The 20,935-nt window shown below is 42.9% G+C and overlaps 1 protein-coding gene across 3 annotated transcripts in view; it reads left to right on the top strand.

Annotated features, from left to right (window-relative positions):
- gramd4a (GRAM domain containing 4a) overlaps nt 1–20,547 on the top strand; it is a 40,627-nt gene extending 20,080 nt beyond the window's left edge. Inside the window, exons 4-19 of one of the 3 annotated variants that reach the window (XM_035611815.2) lie at nt 4,976–5,096; nt 6,312–6,373; nt 8,183–8,318; nt 8,820–8,845; nt 9,077–9,168; nt 9,664–9,755; nt 10,048–10,096; nt 10,198–10,269; nt 10,359–10,402; nt 10,504–10,613; nt 12,407–12,561; nt 14,828–14,972; nt 15,123–15,216; nt 15,622–15,712; nt 15,944–16,012; nt 17,014–20,547. In XM_035611815.2, the coding sequence (XP_035467708.1) occupies nt 4,976–5,096; nt 6,312–6,373; nt 8,183–8,318; nt 8,820–8,845; nt 9,077–9,168; nt 9,664–9,755; nt 10,048–10,096; nt 10,198–10,269; nt 10,359–10,402; nt 10,504–10,613; nt 12,407–12,561; nt 14,828–14,972; nt 15,123–15,216; nt 15,622–15,712; nt 15,944–16,012; nt 17,014–17,124 (1,469 nt within the window). In that variant the 3' untranslated portion in view covers nt 17,125–20,547. The other 2 variants (XM_035611804.2, XM_047336322.1) reach the window with 2 other exon arrangements.
- The last annotated feature ends 388 nt before the right edge of the window (nt 20,548–20,935 follow it).

Here is a 20,935-nt window from a genome sequence, read left to right as displayed (position 1 = left end):
CCTCACAGTACTTTTCCTTTGAGGTCTTAAAAACTTTGCCTGCTTAGATGAAAAGCGATTTGCTGCGCTCGGGTATGTACAGTACTTCTCGCGCACGCTCAACCTGCTGCACGCAAATCTGAACGCGCGCAAACCGGCGACACAACAGACACACAAATCACAGCTCACACATGCACCACGGACACGAGCACAGTCGCATAAACCCATGCTGACGCACGAGCATGCATGATGCGCGTGTCCGACGACTCCCCCATGTGCACAGAAAATGTCAGATTCCAGGCCCTCTTATTCCGCTGGCCACCCAGCAAAGCCCCACCTCTCTCTACCTCCACCGCCCTCCTTCTCTTTCCTCCCACTGCAGAACACATTGGCTCCGGACACTGACCACCACTCTGTGTCTGTCAAAAAATTCTCTTGTGTTGCTGGTGGCAGATTAGCCTGTCCTCGATCTCTGCTTCGTCTCCGGATGGGACATGTCAACATGGAGCATGCACCTAAACGTTGCCGGGCTTTTCAGGAGTTTTGAGGTCATGATGTAGCGAGTGGTTCGAGACGAGCTGCTGTCAAACACCAGAGAGCCTGCAGCCGTGGCCCGATCTCAAGAAAGAGCCAAGGCGGCCACTCTGCCCTCCCGAACTTGCACAAGTGTCCCTTGGACAGGTGGACTGCAGATACAAATGGATTTATGCAAGATGGAGGACTGCACCTTTGACAGCTTTGAGCTGCTTTCCAGTGGAGCAGTCGACAAGATTAAAAGCCATAAAAGTAATCTGAACCTCAGTAAGTTTCATCAGCTTCAGCAGTTCATCATGAACTTGTAAGGTTGAATAATGTAACTGCTGTTGATTGGCGAGCCTTGTTTTGGAAACCACACTACACTTTTTAAAACTACCTTTATCATCAGAGTTTAATCAGTGTCTACAGTACCTAACACGAGGCTTGTTTGTTTGCCATTTTTTAAACAATAGGGTTGACTAAAATTGATAACAAGGAATTTGACAACCTCTTCGTTACTGGAAAACATAACACAAAAGCTCGTTGGCTCATAAACCTCAGGGTGTCAATGTCAGTCTCTGGTGACACATCTTGTCAGAAAGTTGTTGACCTAAACTCACATTTGTCCAAATAGAAATAGAAACACTAGAAATGTACAATGTAAGCCCTTTAAGTTAGTCTTCTTCTTTACTATTATACAGTGTTGTAGAGTTGATTCAGTAAATGATTGTTGCATGTAAGAGATACAGTTTACTGAGTACACCCCATGTCAATATCACAATTAACTGTCCTCAACATCACTGCTGCTTTCAGATTTTTATTAGCATATAAGACCCTATGATGTGCGGATCTCTTGTTGTTTTGAGGCTCATTTTTCTCAGAGATGAGCGTTCTATTGAAAGCGTGCATGAAAGAGAAGGTCAGCGCTATTAAAAGTGACAGACTTGGTATTTCGCTAATCCCCGTCTGTGTTACAGATACATGGTCCAGTTCTTAGCCTTGATTATACCCAAAGACTGCTTTGATATTGAAACGCAGGATTAAAATTTACTGTATGCAGCACATTGGGAAAGTATTCAGAATTCCATTTCAATTCCTTCACATTTTGTTGTTCCAGCCTTAGGTCAATTGATAGTTGATTTTCAGAGGCTGATACGATAACAATAGTTTGATGCAGGAAAAAGCCGACAGCAGATGAATCGGACGATGTCACCCCATCCGCGGAGACACCGGAGGACATGAACAATGATATAAAAAAATATGGCAAATAGCTATTTTATCTCATTTTAACATTTATGTATTCAATATCTATAAAAATGTACATGGATGATTTAAATTGTACTTTAATATGGGGAATAATGGTACTGCAGTTGTTTTCTTTAAAATTTCAGTTCAAATAAAATCTTTGAGATGAAGGGAAGTTAGAAACAAATGTTTTCATGCTAATGAGGCCCATAGTTCGGGGAGAAATGCAAAAGCATATTATAATTCGGCACAAAACCTTGACTAGCATCAAAGAAGCTACCATAACCTTATTAAAAAAGCAAATTACCACTTTATCACCGCAACATCAATTGTAACACACACACACAACCCCCCCCCCCCCCCCCCCCCCCCCCCCCCCCCAATTGAATCATTATGAAGAGAATATCCTGAGGATACTGGATCTGATTTGGGAGATAAAAACAGGTCAGTTATTACATGAATACCACTTGTCAGCCCTGCTGTAAAATCAGCTGTGCCAACATTTACCTCCGGTGGAGAATGTGTTGCGTTCCCATTTGGGGGAAAAACCCCAACAACAAAACAAACCCTGGGCTCTGCAGGCCGTTGAAATGCACTGTCAGCTGTGAGAGATTATACGGACAGGTCTTGTGCCGAACCTATTGAATTCAACACTGGTGGACTCCAAGAAGCATCTCAAAGATGATCAGGAGAGATTGGAGGAACCTGAGCTGATAACCTGCGCATGTACATGTTTCCACTCTGGGTTACTGTGTGTAGATCCATGAGCAAATGTTGCCTTTTTAAAAATCCAATATGTAGCACAATGCAATGTGCAAAAAGTGGAAGGCTCTGGATACTTTCTGAATGCACAGCATTGAAGACGGATTAATTTTAGAAGCAGAACGGCCGTGTTGACGGCAATATTAATAGTCTATGTGATGTAGAAGGGCCTCGGTGGAACAGGAAAACGCTCGTGCTCCATCTCCCTCCGTCTGACACACATAGCATATTGTGTCGAGCTGTGCTGTATCAGGAGCCCCACACCTGATACAGTGGCTGTTTGAAAGGGGGCATCACTTTATCTTGGTGCGAGGAAGGATGTAGTCTGTGTGGAAGGAAGGACGGAACTGTGGAGAGGGAAAGGGTGAAGGCAGGCTCAAGGAGTTGTGGAGGATCCTATACGGGGATCTGACTGGAATGATAACACAAGGGAATAGGGAGGGAGTGATAGTGTGGTGAGATGTAAGAGTATGACCAGGATGGGAAAATGGCGTATGAGTACATCATAGCCATTACAGAGCTGCACTATGAATGGTTTTATGTATCAAATAAACCGGTATATAACTGTTAATCATACATTAGGACTGGAGTTTTTTATCAAGACCACACGAATGATGACGTTGCTGAACTTAATGTCTGCTCTGTGGTTTGTTTCAGATTTACGTTTTATCTTCTTTCAGCTCACTGTTTTGGTCGAGTCTCACTGCTCTCGTCAACGTCATTTCCCGGCAGCTGTTGCTTTTTAACCAAAAGGTTCTGACAAACGTGTTTTAAGCTTTGTGCGATGTTGCTGTTGAGTTTTGCATTTACTGCGGCGTGAACTACTAATTTCAGTTTTTTATCTACACCCCTCCCCCTCCCCCGTGCTGCATTGCTGCTGCTGTTGCCCATTTGTCTAAAAGGTTTACAGTTGGCCGTGGTGGGTCTCCTGGCACAGGGCAACATAGCCAGCGCTAAGCTTCTTAGCCCATAGCAACCTTTGGCCAACCTCTGGTTTACTCTGTATCTTGTCCGCGCACGCACACACACGCACACACAGACACACACTCTCGCTTTGTTTTCATACATTAATACTGTTCCATAAACAGAAAACAGGGAGAGGGAGACAAGCAAACTGAGAAAGGGCGCCTGTATGACAAGAGTCATATTACACACAGGACAGAATCATGTGTTATGTTAATGTGATTTCAAAGATAAAACCGCTTTTGTAAACTGTAAATGAAAGAACATCCTAATCAGGTACGTGATATGTGATGAGGAGACACTGCATGTGCCCTCTCTGTAGCTGCAGGAGGTGCTGGCCTGCCAATGAATGTTTTATTAGCACTAATGGGACGAGACGGGAGTAAAACATTAGATCAGGTTATGAGAAAGGGAGAAAGAGAATCTGCCGGCTAATTTCTCGTACTGTAATATGAATCCCCTACTATCCGTGTGATGAAATGATCTCAGGAAAATAAGAAGGTGGGGACTAGGTGATGTACATTTTCATTAGCAGGTGATGCACAGCCCTGCTTTTATCATGACTTGTCTTGTGTTTCAGGATAGAGCCATATTTAGTGTTGGTGTGATGCATAATTTTCTGATAAATCATTCTCTAAATCCCCCCAAAAAGTATTTTCTATCGATGTGTTTGAAGAATAGTTCAACATGTGCTCCTCCTGCCTGTTCTTGTTGTGTTCATAGCTGCAGGTATTCATTCATTCGACCCCCTCATGCACGTGCGCTCACTTTTTATTGCCTCCGTCTCCTCCAATATTCATGTGTCCCTTTAGTCAGGGACAATAGACTGAGAGGAAACACTGCTGATGTTGCACCACGGGCACACGAAGCGCTGATACCTGACGCGACTCAATGCGAGGAGCTGATTGACAAGGAGGAGGAAGAGTGGGGGACAGGTGAAGGTTGGGGAGATGGACGGATGGAGGGAGGGAGACATATACACGAGACACATATAAGTAGAGGCTGCTTTTAAGAATCTCCAGTTCGACATAACAAATGTGTTCTATTTAAAAATATATATATATATTATATTTTTTTATGTTTTATAGAGATGCAACCAACGATTATTTTCAGCATTGTTTAATCTATTAGTTGTTTGGCCCATAAATTGGTTAAAATGTCGATTTGCGTTTCCCAAACCCAAAGACAATGTTTTATTTTGTCCACATACCAAAGAAGTTTACTGTCATAGAGGAGCAAAGAAAATATTAACATCTAAGAAGCTGAAATAACTTTTTAAATAATAAAAGCTACAGATAATCTATCTACTATCAAATAAGTTGGTGATTAATATAGTAGTCGGTTACTGATCGATCATTGTTGCAGCTCTAATGTTTTATTAAGATCAAAGTTATTTTACCCCAAAATAAAATGTTCCAAATACATTGGGTTTGAATTCTTGTCAGATGCCTTTTCATGTGTCGCTTTTCGTCTCTAAAAGTGTTGTTTTCTGTCATTGTTTTCCCCCCAGAAGAGGAGCTGAGGAAGCTGCGGGAGGAGACGAACGTGGACTCCCTGCGGCAGGAGCTGGAGAGGGAGCGCACCAAGAGGCTGGACCTGGAGCAGAAGATGAACGAGGTGCTCAAGTCCAGGTACATGACAGGAAGGAGCTGTGTGAAGTGCTTTGACGTGGGATAAATGATGAGAGCCAAATGTGCGAGATTGGAAGTAATAACTTGGGGGCGCGACAGGAAATGTTGACAGTGCACTCTGTAACATTTCATCTCAGCAGAGCTTATCATGGGTCGTGCTCGCATGCATGTGTGTGTGCGCCAGTTATAAATAGAAGGCTCCGCCGCTTGGTACTGTAGGCAGGGAATTCCACAAGGAGGTGTGTGTGTGTGTGTGTGTGTGTGTGTGTGTGTGTGTGTGTGTGTGTGTGTGTGTGTGTGTGTGTGTGTGTGTGTGTGTGTGTGTGTGTGTGTGTGTGTGTGTGTGTGTGTGTGTGTGTGTGTGTGTGTGTGTGTGTGTGTGTGTGTGTGCGCGCGCGTGTGTGCGCGTGTTTCAAGCAGGTGACAAGAATCAAGTCACCCGCTGGTGTGTGTTTCTCCAACTGCACACTGTGACTCTGTAGCTATGCTGGTGTCAGGAAAAAATTGCGTCTCTTGACGCTAAACCCATGCTGCACATCTAGGTGTGTGCTTGTGTGTGTGTGTGCGCGCGCGCGCGTGAGAGATCAGATGATGCTTCTGTGGCTACCAATGGGGAAATTCCACTGTTGCCTTCAAAGTGATCACCAGCAGAGAAACACTACCTCAAGAATGTCAGAGGCAGATCAGGGTTTTTGAAGGAGGGGGGGGGGGGGGACTAATGCACCACAACCTGGGAGTTTTTCCTCAGTTAATCCTGCGTCAGCAGTAACCAGCCAGAGACGAGCATGTGACGTTAGCAGACAGTAAACATTGATAAGTAATGAAGAAAGAAATACATTTACAGTCTGGGCATCATCAGCTGAAAAGAGGATGTGATGATTGCAATACAACCTAATAAAGACGTATTAAAGGACCAACCATCTTTTTGGTTTAGGCTCTTTCTTTCACACATTGTTATTATTTGTCCCCCCGAAAAATATGACATTAACTTCACAAAGGCAGACAGCTGAGAACTGAAATAGCCTCTTGTCCTTCTCTCTTGTCCCTGTATGTGTCTTAAGTCTTGACAGTTGTTGATTTGTCCGGTGCAGCAGCTTCTCCACATGTTAAACATATGAACTTCCTGAGGTCGTGTCCGCCGTGGGACCGCAGCTCCTGGCGAAGGGGAGAAGTGAGACTGACACTTGACAAATATTCCCCTTTCCCTACTCTCAGGCTGGAGGACTCTCCGCCACAGCCTCCCCGAAAACAGCAGTCGCCCTCCAACAATGGAACAGGTAAGACCCCACTAGAGAAGAAAGGGAGTCGGTTCGGGGCGGACCGACAGGAAATGAGTGGGGGAGGAAGACTTCGACGTCTTCTGAGTGTGGGAGAAAATGAAAATGAGTGTTTGTAGGATGTGTGTGTGTGTGTGTGTGTGTGTGTGTGTGTGTGTGTGTGTGTGTGTGTGTGTGTGTGTGTGTGTGTGTGTGTGTGCGCGTGCGCGTGCGTGCGCGGTGGAGTGCTTGATAGGAACAGAGTGTTTCGAAAGTGTTCTTGGGTTATTCTAGGACACGAAGCAGCGTGTCATGCACATCATAACTGAAATGCACACTTCCAGGGTGAATTCCAGTGTGCAGATAGTTGTTACAAGAATCAAGCACACGACTCATCAAACAACATTAGTGCATTGAAAGCTGTTTCTCCTATGGAGGTGAATCGCTGTACGAACCAACACATATGGGCCTACACATATAAAATGTGTGTGTGTGTGTGTGTGTGTGCGTGTGCGTGTGTGCGTGTGCGTGTGTGCGTGCGTGCGGTCTCAGAGACAGAAAGGGAGGTAAAGACAGAGTGGTTAATATTGGAAAATGGGTTATGATTGTAGATCACTTTATCTAGGGCAGACATGCCTGAGCTCCAAGTAGTGTTGTGTGTGTGTGTGTGTGTGTGTGTGTGTGTGTGTGTGTGTGTGTGTGTGTGTGTGTGTGTGTGTGTGCGTGTGCGTGTGTGCGTTTGTGTGTAGGTTTCTGTGTTGTGTTGAGTGTGTGTGTTTGTGTTTGGGCTTTCTTGTGTGGATTAAAAGGACGGAGAGAATGTGAGTGTCCATGTGTTGGATAAAGGAGAGAAGCTGAATGACATCATTCACACAAAAGTGAAACTGGACTGAACACACACACACACACGCTGCTTTTTTTGTCTGACCTCCACAGTCACAGTCACCTGTGGTCACCGCTCAATAGAGCCGGTCAATAAGTGCAGTGGTTTCCGACTTTTTATTGTTTGACGCACCCCCGGCAGCTCCACCTTTCATGTCGCTAATTTGTTTGAATTGATTTTTAACCTAGATGTCATTCATTAAATTTTTCTTTTATATGACTGGATATTTTTTACAGAAGCGTTTTCAAAGAATGAATCACCCCGCTTAGTAACCGTTGCTTTGCCAGTTTTGTCTCTCTGTTCTTGCGAGGCACAGACACATTCACATTGATAATTCTGGCAGACCGTAGAAATTCTTTGTAATTATTATTTTTTTTTTTAAATATGCCATTGATTTCACACAGAGGTAGACAGAAGCAGGCTTTTTAATGTTAGGCTTTTCGCTAGCAGATTTTTATCATCTTAGGCTAGCTAGCATAACACACCATAAGTTGGTTGAACACTTTAAACGGGAGCAGTGTTGATTATGAACACGACGGCTACATACAGTACATGATGTTGTGCTAAAAGAGTGAAGCTAACGCTGCATGGATCAGTGAAGTTCGCCCGACTGTTACAGTACTGTATTATACAGGGAAATCTAATTAAGATGCATTTTGTTCGATCAGAAACCTTGGATGGTTTGAAAGCTCGCCATAGAGAAAAATAACGTACTTGAACAAACAACACAGTGGTTAGATTAATATTTTTATGTTTATAATCTCGAGCGGCACGTTTCTTTTCAGGATGTAAGGATGAGGAATCACATATGAGTTTAGGTAAATGTAACGCTTATTTAAAATAAACAGGTTATATGACTTAACAAGTCTTGAAAAACACTGAATTGACCTTTTTTTTTTTACATTTACAAAGGTTTGTAACCTACGTTACCTCAAATTCTCCAGCAGACAAACAGCAGAAGGAGGTGTGGAGTTCGCGGCTGCAGAAGTGGCTGTACGAGCGCTTCGGGGTTTACATCGAGGACTTTCGCTTCCAGCCGGAGGAGAGCACCGTGGAGACGGAGGAACCACTAAGTGCAAAAAGGTGGGAGGCGGCTCCTGCAGAGCAGAATGTGAAGTGTCCGTCTGTGGTTGTTCAAGGAGACTTTAGACTGTCACAGTTGTCAGGAATTGGTTTATTTAGTGGTTATGTTTGAAGCTGAGAATCATATATCTCACCTTTGACGTTAGATAAAATAACAAGATCATATAGAGTTGTATGTATCGTTTTTTATGTACTAATTGCTCCAGTTGCAGTCTGTTGATAGCTACAGTCAGTGTATTCAGATCAGCCGTCATATCACGTGGGAAGAGGACGGGAGATTAGAAAATGTGTGTGTGTGTGTGTGTGTGTGTGTGTGTGTGTGTGTGTGTGTGTGTGTGTGTGTGTGTGTGTGTGTGTGTGTGTGTGTGTGTGTGTGTGTGTGTGTGTGTGTGTGTGTGTGTGTGTGTGTGTGTGTGTGTGTGTGTGTGTGTGTGTGTGTGTGTGTGTTTCAACACCAGCACCTGTTCTGACCTTCACTTTTTTTTTTCTTTTTCCATCCAGGTTGACAGAAAATATGAGGCGGCTCAGTGAGTTCTCAAAACACCCGCAGTCACACTGAAAAACTACCAAGAGCGTCGACTCAAATTCACTTCTGCAGTAATAGCTAACTATTTGTTTTATTCAGAAGTCTGGATAAGCCTTCCGTAACAGATTTTCAGAGTCATTTAATGCCATATATTTATACTGTATATATATTTCAATCAAGTGCTATTTTTGACATAAATCACACTGAATATTTCTCTCTATCCTTGTTTCAGAGCGAGGAGCCAGGCCTGTCACGAACTTCTTGAGGAACCTCTCCGCCTTATCGAATTGGCACTCTGTCTACACCTCAGCTATTGCCTTCATTGTGAGTGTGCACCTCTTCTGCTTGTAATTCACATTATCTTCACATTAGATCTGTAAATTTATTCTCGCCCCATTTGGTCTCAAGCCCCTTGTAATTGACGGTAAAGTGGCAGAAAAACTTTTGCTCCGCGGTTACGAGTTTAAGTTGCCGATAATGCCGCTAAATCATGTTCAACCCACTGGCCTGAATATCTCCAGGTGATCTCGCTCTAATCTGTCAAATACTTTCTTGGTAACTGTTGATTCTTATGAATATTATACAACGTAAGGGTGAGAACTCAAGGAATAATAGTTAAATAAGTATAATTTTAAGATTGTACATCGATACAGAAAGTTTCGTGACAGAGCGGATTCATTCTGTTTCCCCAAAACATATCACTGCATCAACTTGTTGAATGCAAATTCGGACAATTGAACAGCAATATTGGCTGAAATAATTAAATTTGATTTGAGTTTTGTCAAACTGCCATGCATTGAGCTGTGCTTCCTTTTGCAGATCTATATGAATGCTGCTTGGCATGGCTGGGCCATTCCCATGCTCCTCTTCCTGGCTATCCTGCGCTTGTCCTTAAATTACCTCATCGCCAGGTAAAAAACATTTTTAATCCATTCACTGCGTAGCTCTTTAGTAGAGGAGAGGCTATTGTCCAGTTTTTGTTATACGGTAACCACAACACTGCCTTGACTTTTTATCTGAATCCCGTTAAAATGTGTGAATTATTTAACTGTGAGAAGTTTTACTGTACGTTTTGTCCTGAACAGGGACACCTGATTAGAAGTGATGGTTGTCAAAATGTTGGAAACACTAATTTCAGAGGTTTTAGTCTAGTCTAATGGCCCAATTTAGTGCAAAACACCTCTTTTTCTTCCAATTTTCCAGAGGTTGGAGGATCCAGTGGAGCATTGTGCCTGAGGTGTCTGAACCCATGGTGAGGCAACCTTTCATTTTCCTGTTTCCCAGCCTCCTGTCTGTCAGAAAGTCGACGTGTCCATCGGCAAAGTTCAAACATGTCTTTCATTATTTCTGCAGGAGCCTCCGAAGGAAGACTTGACCGTGTCCGAGAAGTTCCAGCTTGTACTTGACGTTGCACAAAAAGCACAGGTACAACACACGTCAGGACTCCTGTCGGATTAGAGCGTTCAGATAACGAGACAGTATTGGTTCAGACGCTGATTCAAATCTCTTCACAGAACCTCTTCGGCAAGATGTCAGACGTTTTGGAGAAGATAAAGAAGTAAGTTAATAAAGAAAAGTCAACATCGCATGCAGTGCATAAAAATTGAATGAAATATTGTTTTATTTATTGTTTCTCATCTGTGTGTTTGTGTGTGTCAGCCTTTTCATGTGGGTGCAGCCGGAGAGCACCAGGAAACTTTACATCTGCCTGTGGATGGCGTTCATCACCTCCTGTGTCCTGCCGTACAAACTGATGGGTTTCATGATGGGTAAGGGACACACGGTCCTTTCAGAAAGTATTCACACCCATTCATACTTTCTTTTAAACATTATTCTATGTTTCAGTTCAATGCAAACATCATTTCACTCATATTTGAGATGATTCTACACCTTGATTGGAGTCAACCTGTGGTAACCTTAACAGATTGGAGTTGATTTGAAAAGGCACACATATGTCCATATAAGGCCTCACAGCTGAAAATGTTGCTTGTTGTTGAGGCACAGATCGGGGGGGTAGGCTACAATTAAAATCTGCAAAAAGTTCATAAATCTTCATAGAAGGTGGTTTGAACAACCAAGACTCTTCACATACTGAGCCATCAGGACTTAGGTAAGAGCTCCAGAGATCCTGCGCGAAGTAGGAAAGCCTGTTTCATTACAGGACAATGACTCTGTATGGAGTGGCCACGCCAGAGCCCGGACTTAAACCCAATCCAACATCTCCATAGAGACCTGGATATATCCATCCACCAATAATCCCCATCCAACCTGACAGAGGTTGAGGAGGTTCTACAGAGAAGAGATCGGCAGAAAATCCCCAACCCCAGGTGTGCAAGGCTTGTCGCCTGAGATCCAAGAAGACTAGACGTTGAAATCTCAGCCGAAGGTTCCTCAAATAATACCGAGTAAAATGGGGTCTGATATTTCCATTTTGCAAATAGTTTCTGTTTGTGCTTTGTCAGTGCGGGGTATTGACTGTGGATTGATGAGGGGGAACATGAGTTTAACTGAATTCAGCATACGGCTGCAACATAACAAAATGCAGAAAAAAAGGGAACATGTCTTAATACTTCCTGAATGCACTGTACACACACACAGAGACACAGGCTTCTTTATCCTTCTCATACTGTATGTATACTGCATTTGGCTCCGAATGAATGTAGAGACTTATTCTCAATCCGACGCACACAAACAAATACATTCATGCAGCACTTGTGTAACCGTTCTCCCTGTGCCCGCGAGGGCCGGCTGCAGGCCGTTGGCACATCTCGCTGATCATTTTTAGTTTGAGCTCTTTCTTCCAAACAAAGGGTCTCAAAAGTGCTTTTCTTCCAAGACGCTTTCAGCGAAAAGAATTGTTGACACAATGGCTCTGTTTGTTCAGTGAGCAAATCTGAGTTGGTCACTTCTAATGCACTTCATTTCTATTTCAAAATCTCTCTTGACTGATTGACTTACGTGATTAACAGTGAACCCAATGTAACAAAACGGCAATACATTCTGACAATCACTAACTATGGGCGACAACATTTAATATATTCGCTGTGTGCTAATTATGAATGTAAATAGTTATTTCTTGGGTTTTGCATGTCAGTTAAAAATTCTTTCTCCTTTTTTACATTGCCCATTCCTCCCTGTTCTGTTGAAGTATGTACAGTATAATAATTCAACAATAATGATACATTTTTTTATTGACAAGGACATCTTTTTTGTCCAAAACATTTGCTGTATGAATATAGCCACTAAAAACTGGAGCTGTCTTCAGTGGAAAAATACTGAAATGTGGAAAAATATTGAGGAGGAACGGTTCTAGAAGAATTTGAAAGATGTGAAGGACACAAAACAAGCCGCACCATGAATGGTTGCTTAATTTGAAATGATGAAAGGCTTTGAACTGTCAGGTAAGACCTTACAGACTAAGGTTATTTGAGGTCTCTGAAAGGAGGAAGCGACTTTTTGCCCACCGTTACCGTACTAAGATTAAATTGATAACCTCTGATTTCCATTTGCCACGTTTTTTTTCACACTCCTACTTATTCCGTGTCTGTTTTCCTCTCACCAGGCCTATACGCCGGCATAAAGTTCTTCATCATAGACTTCCTTTTCAAGAGCTGTCCGAAGCTGCGGGACAAGTACGACACTCCGCACATCGTGTGGAACAGCCTCCCCACCGACCCCCAGCTCAAAGAGAGGACCAACGCCACCATGTCGCGGAGGGTAAGGGGCCCAAAACGCACATCAACACGTCTTTATCAGCTCTTTCGCTAACTCCTCTCACAGTTTCTTGCTTTCCTAAACACACACTCCTTCTCTCGCACAGTACTAATCCTGTCTGAGACATATGTATAATCAAAATGCACAGGGATTATTTGTGCTCCCCTATTTCTCTGCCCGAGACGCCTTTGTTTCTAACCTAAAAACGGGGAAGTTTAAACAAGGTTATATCTATAGAGGACTTGCATTTGCGTCACAGAACTTCCAGCAGCTACTGCATCCAGGCCAACCGGAGATTTAACAGCAGCTCTGTGAACAAAATGGCAGCGATCTCTGAATTTTGGCTTATTTCCATGCAACTAGTTGATGATGCAGTTTAGCACAAAAGATGAATAAAATGTTAGAAATGCCACAAAATGTGCTTATTTTTCAGCCCACACAAGATACAAAGTAAGGTGTGAGATGTACTCAAGTAATATGTCATGCTGGGGTGGCATAATAGACCATCCTTCTGCTGCAGGTCAGGTTAAATCTTTCATGTTGGTCCAGTGAAGTGTCAGTCTCCCTCCTCCCACCACTGACCAGAGGCAAAGGAGGTCAATAAAGTATCAAAACATTATGAGTCCTGCCAATAATACGTTAAAACTCAGACACCCGCTGTCTGTTCTCGCTGGGTGGACACCACATACTGTCTGTATATGTTCATTGTGAGTGTGTGAGCATTTGTGTGTGTGTCCTTGCTGTGGGTCTCAGTCACAGGAACACTCTGTCATTTCTCTCTCTCAGCTCTCTGGCATTGAGAAGGTAGGGACTCTGGTGTGTGTCCGTTTGGTTCCTCTTCTGTGCGTGGGTGTGCCGCCAGCTCACCTCAAATTGCGTGTGCGTGTGTGTGTGCGCGTATGTGTGATGCCTGACACACCTTGGGACTGTCCGTCAGCAATTGCAAACAGAATGGATCAAAATGTCACAAAACCCTGCAACCTAAAATGTAACAATAGATTTTTTTTTTATTGAAATCTCTCATAAATATAACAGTAATTTATGGAGTAATAAGTGACATTTTTGATCCATTGACATACTGTAGATGCTCTGTGAGAAGTAGCAGTGTGTTTATCCTGAGTAGTTCACATGCACATAGAATAGCCCCTTGACAACTACACTTTCATATCGGCTCATTAATACCATGTCCACATGAATGCGGATATTTTTCGGAGCAGATATATTCCCCCTCTGTTTAAAAGAAAAAACCTGAGAAACTGACCTCTTTTTACAACCAGTGGAGTCGCCCTCTGCTGGTCATTCCAGAGAATACAGGTTTCAAGCACTTCCGAATTGGCTTCATTATTTTGACCCGAGGACTAAGTCCATTTTTACATACATACACTGGTATACACTGGTATACAGCTGCCATTGTTGTTGTTTCTGGCACATACCCATTACACAAAGCAACAGTTGGCATGCCTAAAGTAAGCTGTGACATCCTTGTTTCCCAAACACTCTGATATACAGAAACCAGAATGATTAAAAATAAATAAATCTGCTTAAGAAGGCGTTACTTACTTAAAACAACGTTTGCGTGTGGATGAGAGGCAAAAAAAAAGTTTTGGGTTTTGTACAATATCTGCAAAAGTGTGGACAGGGTACAGGTATCTGCTGCTCCCCATTGTATTTTGTAATTATTCCTCTTATGTAATTGCTTTTAGAGCAGTTGAGTACCCTCAACATTTTTATCATAATGTAACCACTCATATAAATATGACTTCTAAAGATTGTTATTCCAATGTCAACACATAAAGCAAGGTGCATTTTGGTAGGACATATACCTTCATATACCAATATAATTTGTTCATATTTTCACAAACTAACAAGTACCAGCTGTCTTAACTGTAACAGTGCGTATGCTGAGTGAAGGATGCCCACACTCTGCGCTTTGCACGTCAAACCTGAGCCTGCTGCAAAGAAGTGCACATGCAGAGAAGCACATGATGCAATAATAAAAGTTGAGGAGCCACTTGTCCCAACACATCTGGGGACATGCGGTCCTATTTTGATGGTCCCACGTAATGTGTAGCGATACTTGATTTTGAAAACATTTTTCTCCCTCTTCTTCCTCCTTTACCTCATCATCTACACTTGTTTTCTTTCCCTCCTAACTCGCATCTTTTTCTCCTCCACGGCCATTTTCCTCTGGCTTCCCATCGTCCTGTCTGTGTGTCTTCATTCTCTTTCACACTACCCCTCCCTCCTCCTTCCCTCCGTACCGCTCCAGGTCCAGCCGGTGGTCTCTCGTGGCAGCCTCGCCACTGTGCCGTGTGGGGTGAGCAGAGAGGAAGAGACGGGTCGCTCCCACAGCACCAAGAAGGGAGCCTTCCATGAGATTTTCAACCTGTCAGAGATAGAGCGCCCTCTGGCGGGTGAGAGACCTTACTGCGGAATAAAAGACAACAACATTGCTGCTGGTTGAGAATAAGCAAAAAAAACTTGTTTTATAGTTTTTATCCGGATTTTTAACCACTAGTGCTGCCAACACAGTTCTCAATGTTCTATACTCTGTGTGTTCTCAGTGTGCGAGAACGGCTGGAGGTGTTGCCTGATCAACAGGGACAGGAAGATGCCCACGGACTACATCAGGAACGGAGTGCTGTACGTCACAGAGAAGTAAGTGGGACATCTTCTCTCAGGAGAGCATCTTTTCATTGTCGTATCTCCGACTGCGAGAGCGAGAAAGACGTTTCTTCTCTAAAAGAGAGGGAGCGCAGAGGAAAAGCAAGGAATCACTTGAGCAAATGGGTGTGTGGTATCGAGTTCTTTACAAAGAGATACACCACATCCTCTCTCACTCTCATTCTCATTCTCTCCCTCGGTGTGTGTGAGTGTGTGTGTGAGTCAGTAGTGGAACAAGTAGGACAGGCCTCCTCCTGAGAATATCTCTGATCTTCAAATCTCTTCACCTCTTTGGTTATTGTACTGACAAGGAGTGCATTAAGGTTGTTCTCTGTTTTGTTGGCTTGCTTGTGTTTTCTCAGGACCCTTTGCTAATGTCTCTCTCCCTCCCCCTCTCAGTTACCTGTGCTTTGAGAGCTCCAGCTCCAGATCCAGCTCCTCTAAAAAGAATAAGGTTATCAAGCTGGTTGACATCACTGACATACAAAAGGTAATTCCTCTTTATTGGCGTCAAAAACTTTTAATAGTTAAATTAGCTTTTGCAAAAGCAGCTAAACACAGTAGATGTCACAGTGTCCTTTAACTCTTATTATTGATATCTTTAAATTGGTGTTACATGTGATAAATATAAAGTGCTGAGTGATTTATTTAAAAGATACTGCCCTTAAAAAAACTCACTCTCCTGTTTTATTTTCTTTTTTCTTATTTCTACCTCCCCCAGTACAAAGTGTTGTCAGTCCTCCCAGGAAGTGGGATGGGCATCTCCATAGCTACTCCTTCCACCCAGAAGGTACAGTACAGTTTTCTCTCCCATTTTACTGTGGATTTACGTGGGATGGAATATATATATAATGTCTTAGAATATAAGGTGTGATTTTGCAGGTTGTCATTTGGAAAAAGCCCAATGTATATCTTTTCCATCGACTCCAACAATGTCATCAGTGACTCTTCAACTCTTTTCTTCATTAGATATTTACTAAACCCACAGAGACTGGCAACGAGCTGACAGAGAGGTGGTGTTGATAGATGGAATAAATATTTTAAACCACTAGATACTGGTTGAAAAGTTTGCCAACAGGCAGTCGGTGTGTAGATGATAACTAACACCACATTAAGTTCTGCAATGTCACATGTTATACCAATATGTACGTTAGAATATATTTTTATGGGGGTGTCAGTTATCAAGGAAGGGTAACACATTAGCAGCCCCAAGTGGCAACATGAGGATAGTGCAGAAGATTCAGTATATGGGACCAGTAAATTCTAATCACTCCCCTGGTTAAAGAGCCTGGAGAAGCTTCCCGAGGGAGAGAGACAAAGGAAAAGATTAATGATATGCAAATAACACAGGCCGCGTGCCACGCCCAGCACAGCTGCTCGCGCCAGGTTGACCAGTGGAAGAATGTTGCGCAACAACATGGCTGAGCAGCAACATTGGCAAGATTCAGCCATGAAATCTTTCACAAACAATCTAGCTTGCAAGAATTTCGGTTGAACTTCAAATTGCAGAGAAGGGCAGATCACTCCCCTGGTGCGGCTGGAGGTGTTCTCCTGAGCCACCTCCAGCCTCACAGTAACAAATGTAAAATCTATTTACTGATCCCATAGTCACACATCTGAATCTTCTACACTATCCTTACATTTATTATTGGCTTTCTCAGGACAGGACCTATATGTCTTCTGACATTAAAAGAAATGGCAACTGCATGGAATGCCCATTTGCCCCGCGCAGCTATAACATGTTATATGTAGAGTGATGTTTTAATCACTCGGCATCTCTTTCTCCTCCAGCCACTGGTGTTTGGTGCCATGATCCACAGAGACGAAGCCTTCGAGGCCATTTTCACACAGTACATGAAGATCATGACCACCAGCAAACCACCAGCCAGCGCAGAGCTCTAGACGGACTCCATCCCTGCAGCGATTCTCTGTACTTGGGGCTCAAGTGTAAGCCAGAGAGACTCCTGAGTATGTACTGGGATGGAAGATGCGTTCGAACACCACACTCCTCTGCTCTGCAAGAGCTTGCTCCTCTTGTGACGGGCATCAGCTTCCTCATTGGTCGGCCCCTTTGATTGGCAAGGCCACGTCTGAGGGGGGATATGGGGGTGTAGTCGGATTTAGACATACTTTGTTTGTGTGTTGGACAATGGATGAAGCTTTCCGAGGGTTTTTTTTAAGGAGCGAGGGGCTAAAGTGGGGTTTTTATCAATCAGCAGAAGGCTGGTGGGGGGGCTGGTTCTTCTCTCCAACCTGACTGACCAACTGACTGGTTTCTGACTAACTTGCTTCAGTGTGTGTGTGTGTGTGTGTGTGCGTGCTTGCCTGCGTGTGTGTTGACGTCATTGTCAAGTGGCTGTCTTTGCTCCTCAGTCAGAGGTCTGCTTTGGCAGGAAGATTTCAAAAAGTGCTCCAACATGGCTGTAAAATGAATATATCATAAAATGAGTAAAATCTAAAACAAATAATCAATGTTTAACTGCCAGACATCTGTAGGGACAAATATGTAAGGTTAGCTTCATAAATCAGTGTAAAAAAACAAAAAAAAACAACCACCAATGATGATATATTTAGAAGTTAAACTGGCTGATTGGTGCCTCTTGGCATTGCCCGAAGAAAATATAGAGGTGTACAAGTGTGAGAGGTCAGTGATTGTGTGTGGGATCTTTAGTTTCGTTTTTTTTTACATGTATTAGCTGTGAAAACGTCAGATCACCATTTGACTGACACAGAGCCTTTCTGTTTGTTTTACATCGCTGCTGTCTATGGCGCCCCCCCCCCCCCCCCCCCCTCTTCTTACTAGACACATTTCAGCAGCGATGCTATGTGCTGGTCATCTCTGTCTGTCCAACAAACAGAAAACATACGCAGCATTCAGTATCCACTTCTGTGTTTGTACGTGTGCATGTGTGAAACTTAGAGTGAACAGTTTTTTTTTTTCTTCAAAAATGCCTTTATTTTGAAAAAATTCGCCAGTCGTGTTCTGTCTGCACTTTATCAGGCCGTTACCTGGAATTTCTTGTTGCCGCGACTATACTTCTCTGGAATCCGTGGTCAGTGTTGGCAGATAGTTTCACAGCTGCCAGTTATGTCCTGTTGTGTTCTTGTTTTTGTCTGACCACTTGGCCCAGCGCAGGTCATCGCCTGCTGCTGCACAGTTGCAGCACAAACGCAGTGTGAGCACAGTGTATTTAATGCAGGATTGATGTCGCCTACAGGGAGGACATTCCTCTGAGTCGGACAACCTTCAAACCGACCATAAACAGAAGAAGGAAAGGTACCTTACCTTGAAAATGAAACCTCTGGCTGATTATTTTCACATCACAGCCCTTCTCACATTTAAGCGGTGAGCAATTTTCAACCTCTGACATATAAATCAAATCTGGTCGTCCAAGACTAGAGTAGAAATATCCCGTCAAACACGACTTCCTGTGATTGGGTGTCCTCACTTTAATAAATGCCAGGCTGTTCGAGGTTCGATAAGCTGTAACAGACTCTCGATTCATTTGAGCGATACCGTTTTTTCAAGATCCAAAAACCAGGATTATGAGCTATAAAGACATGCCTAATTTGTTTCTGTTTTGTCTTCCTGTTTCTGCTTATGTGTAACGCCACAGTGAGTAGAGGCTGCCGTCTGGGTGCTCTTCCAGATCTTCTAAATGTAGGCTTTAAAAAAAAAAAAATGGTTGTCTAGGAAGTATATGGATAAGACGTAACAGAATATTTTCAACGTCACTTTATTTTGAGACGCCGTTCGCAAGAATAAAGCTGGTCTTTGGGATTGCAGAATGGTTGGATATGTAGAAATATAATGCCAAACTACATCAGACACTTTACTGTGTTTTGTAAGACGAATGGAGATGGGATCTTCAGATTTTAATATGAGAGACGGTAGAGTGGCTACTCCACACTCCCAGCACTGATTTACTGGGGTGTCCAGCAGGACAGGCTTTAGTTTCCTCGTAAATCTGACAAAACACTCAAAAGCGAGGCCTTGACATTTGAATTTTCACTTCAATTCCGGGGTATTTTTAACACACTGAACACTTCTTTCACGTTCAACAATCCTGAATCACACTTGTGTCACCATTCCACAAGAAGAGCAGAGTGTTATTTTCAGTTCTCCGCCCTTGGACTCAAATGTCAAGGTTTCTCTTCAAGTCTGTGCACGTCCTCTCGTCATTGTTATTAATCAGAATCAACAGGACTGGATATGAAGTTGCCAAAGATGCAATGGACCAGTTCAAACAACCACCGTTGTGGTTCATTTTTTTGCTCAGACTAATTAAAGATGTATTTTTATTTGACATGCACATAGTATGATTTGGCCTGTTATTTAATAGATTGCCTTTCCAGACATGGATTTCTATTTTTGTTTAGGAATAAATTGTATCCATGAGTAGGGGAAAAACCTGTCGGATATTAGAGCAGGTGAAATCGGTAAAGTAACTAATGCTGTCTCACTGTGTGATTGGATGGCTCACTGTAGTCTTAAAGCTTTTACCTGAAGCCTTTTGTAATCTCTTAACTCTGAAAATCAACTCTCTGGGGTTTGCGGGCCCTGACGAGGCTGCACTCAGATAAAGCACAGAATGTATCACGTTATAATTTTTTCTTTTCTTTTCTTTTGCCAAATCTTAATTTTTTTATTATCATATTCTGCCTCATGTTTACAGATGGTTGTAAATATTATTTGTTTTTTTGTTTTTTTGAAAGAACCCAGTTTGAGTTCCTTTGACTCTGGAGTTATGAAGACTGGACGGCGACACTGTTCTTGAATTAATGTGTCAGCTCTCATTGGCTCTGCACCATCTGACTATCTCTGCTCATCTTTGACCAATAGGAAACTAAAATCGTAGTTACAGAAGCAGTATTTTAAAACCGCGTTCAGCATGTAAATTGTCATATCCAACGTCTCAGTACTTGGTCACATCATTGTAGTATTACACCGGATTCACAGGCTTCATACAGAGCAGAGATGGTCGTGATGGACTGAAAGGACAACTGGAGTATTTTGGTCTTTCAGTTTGTCTATTATGACTTGAAGCACCTTTTTGAAGATTGTTGAGTAAGACAGAAATAATAAAACAGTTGGATACCCCTCTTTTTTTCCTTTAAATGAAATAAAATGTGTGCTCTCTACTGTACGGCACTTGGGAGGAATGACTGCCATGCTGTGTGTGTATTGCTACTGGTAAATGATACAGAATGGTTACTGCCGTAATAATCAAGGGGCCTCAAACACAGTGGTGTTGTCTTTTCAAGGTCCCTCCCCCATTGAAGCTGGTGTCCTTGCTGTTGTATTAAATATGTTGTTCCTCTTAATTGTGTTGCAAATGTTAATTAAGGGGGTTTCCTAACCACAGTTCAACATACAAATGATCCACATTGAGTGTACAGTTCGAAGTTCACCAGGGCTCCGGTCAAGGAACAATTGAACTGTCTCAAGGCTGCATCACGACCTTGCATCTGACATTAGGTGAATGTAAAAGCTCGAAGGGGGGGGAAATCTCAAGGATTCAGTCCTATGTTATGGACTGAGCCAATACTCGTGATATTTGGTACGGACGGAGAATTGCAAATTAAGGGCCAAGTGTAATCATAACAAGTCATTAATTTATCTGTGTTAGTCACTTGGAGGACTTTCTTCTTTTTTTTGTCAAAGAGGAATTTGTATACAGATTATTGAAATGTACAGTGAAGAACATGAAAA

The sequence above is a fragment of the Scophthalmus maximus genome, chromosome 12, assembly GCF_022379125.1.
Source record: "Scophthalmus maximus strain ysfricsl-2021 chromosome 12, ASM2237912v1, whole genome shotgun sequence".
NCBI lineage: Eukaryota > Metazoa > Chordata > Actinopteri > Pleuronectiformes > Scophthalmidae > Scophthalmus > Scophthalmus maximus.
The sequence above is the reverse complement of the archived record's forward strand: the minus strand, read 5'-3'. Positions and strand labels throughout refer to the sequence as shown.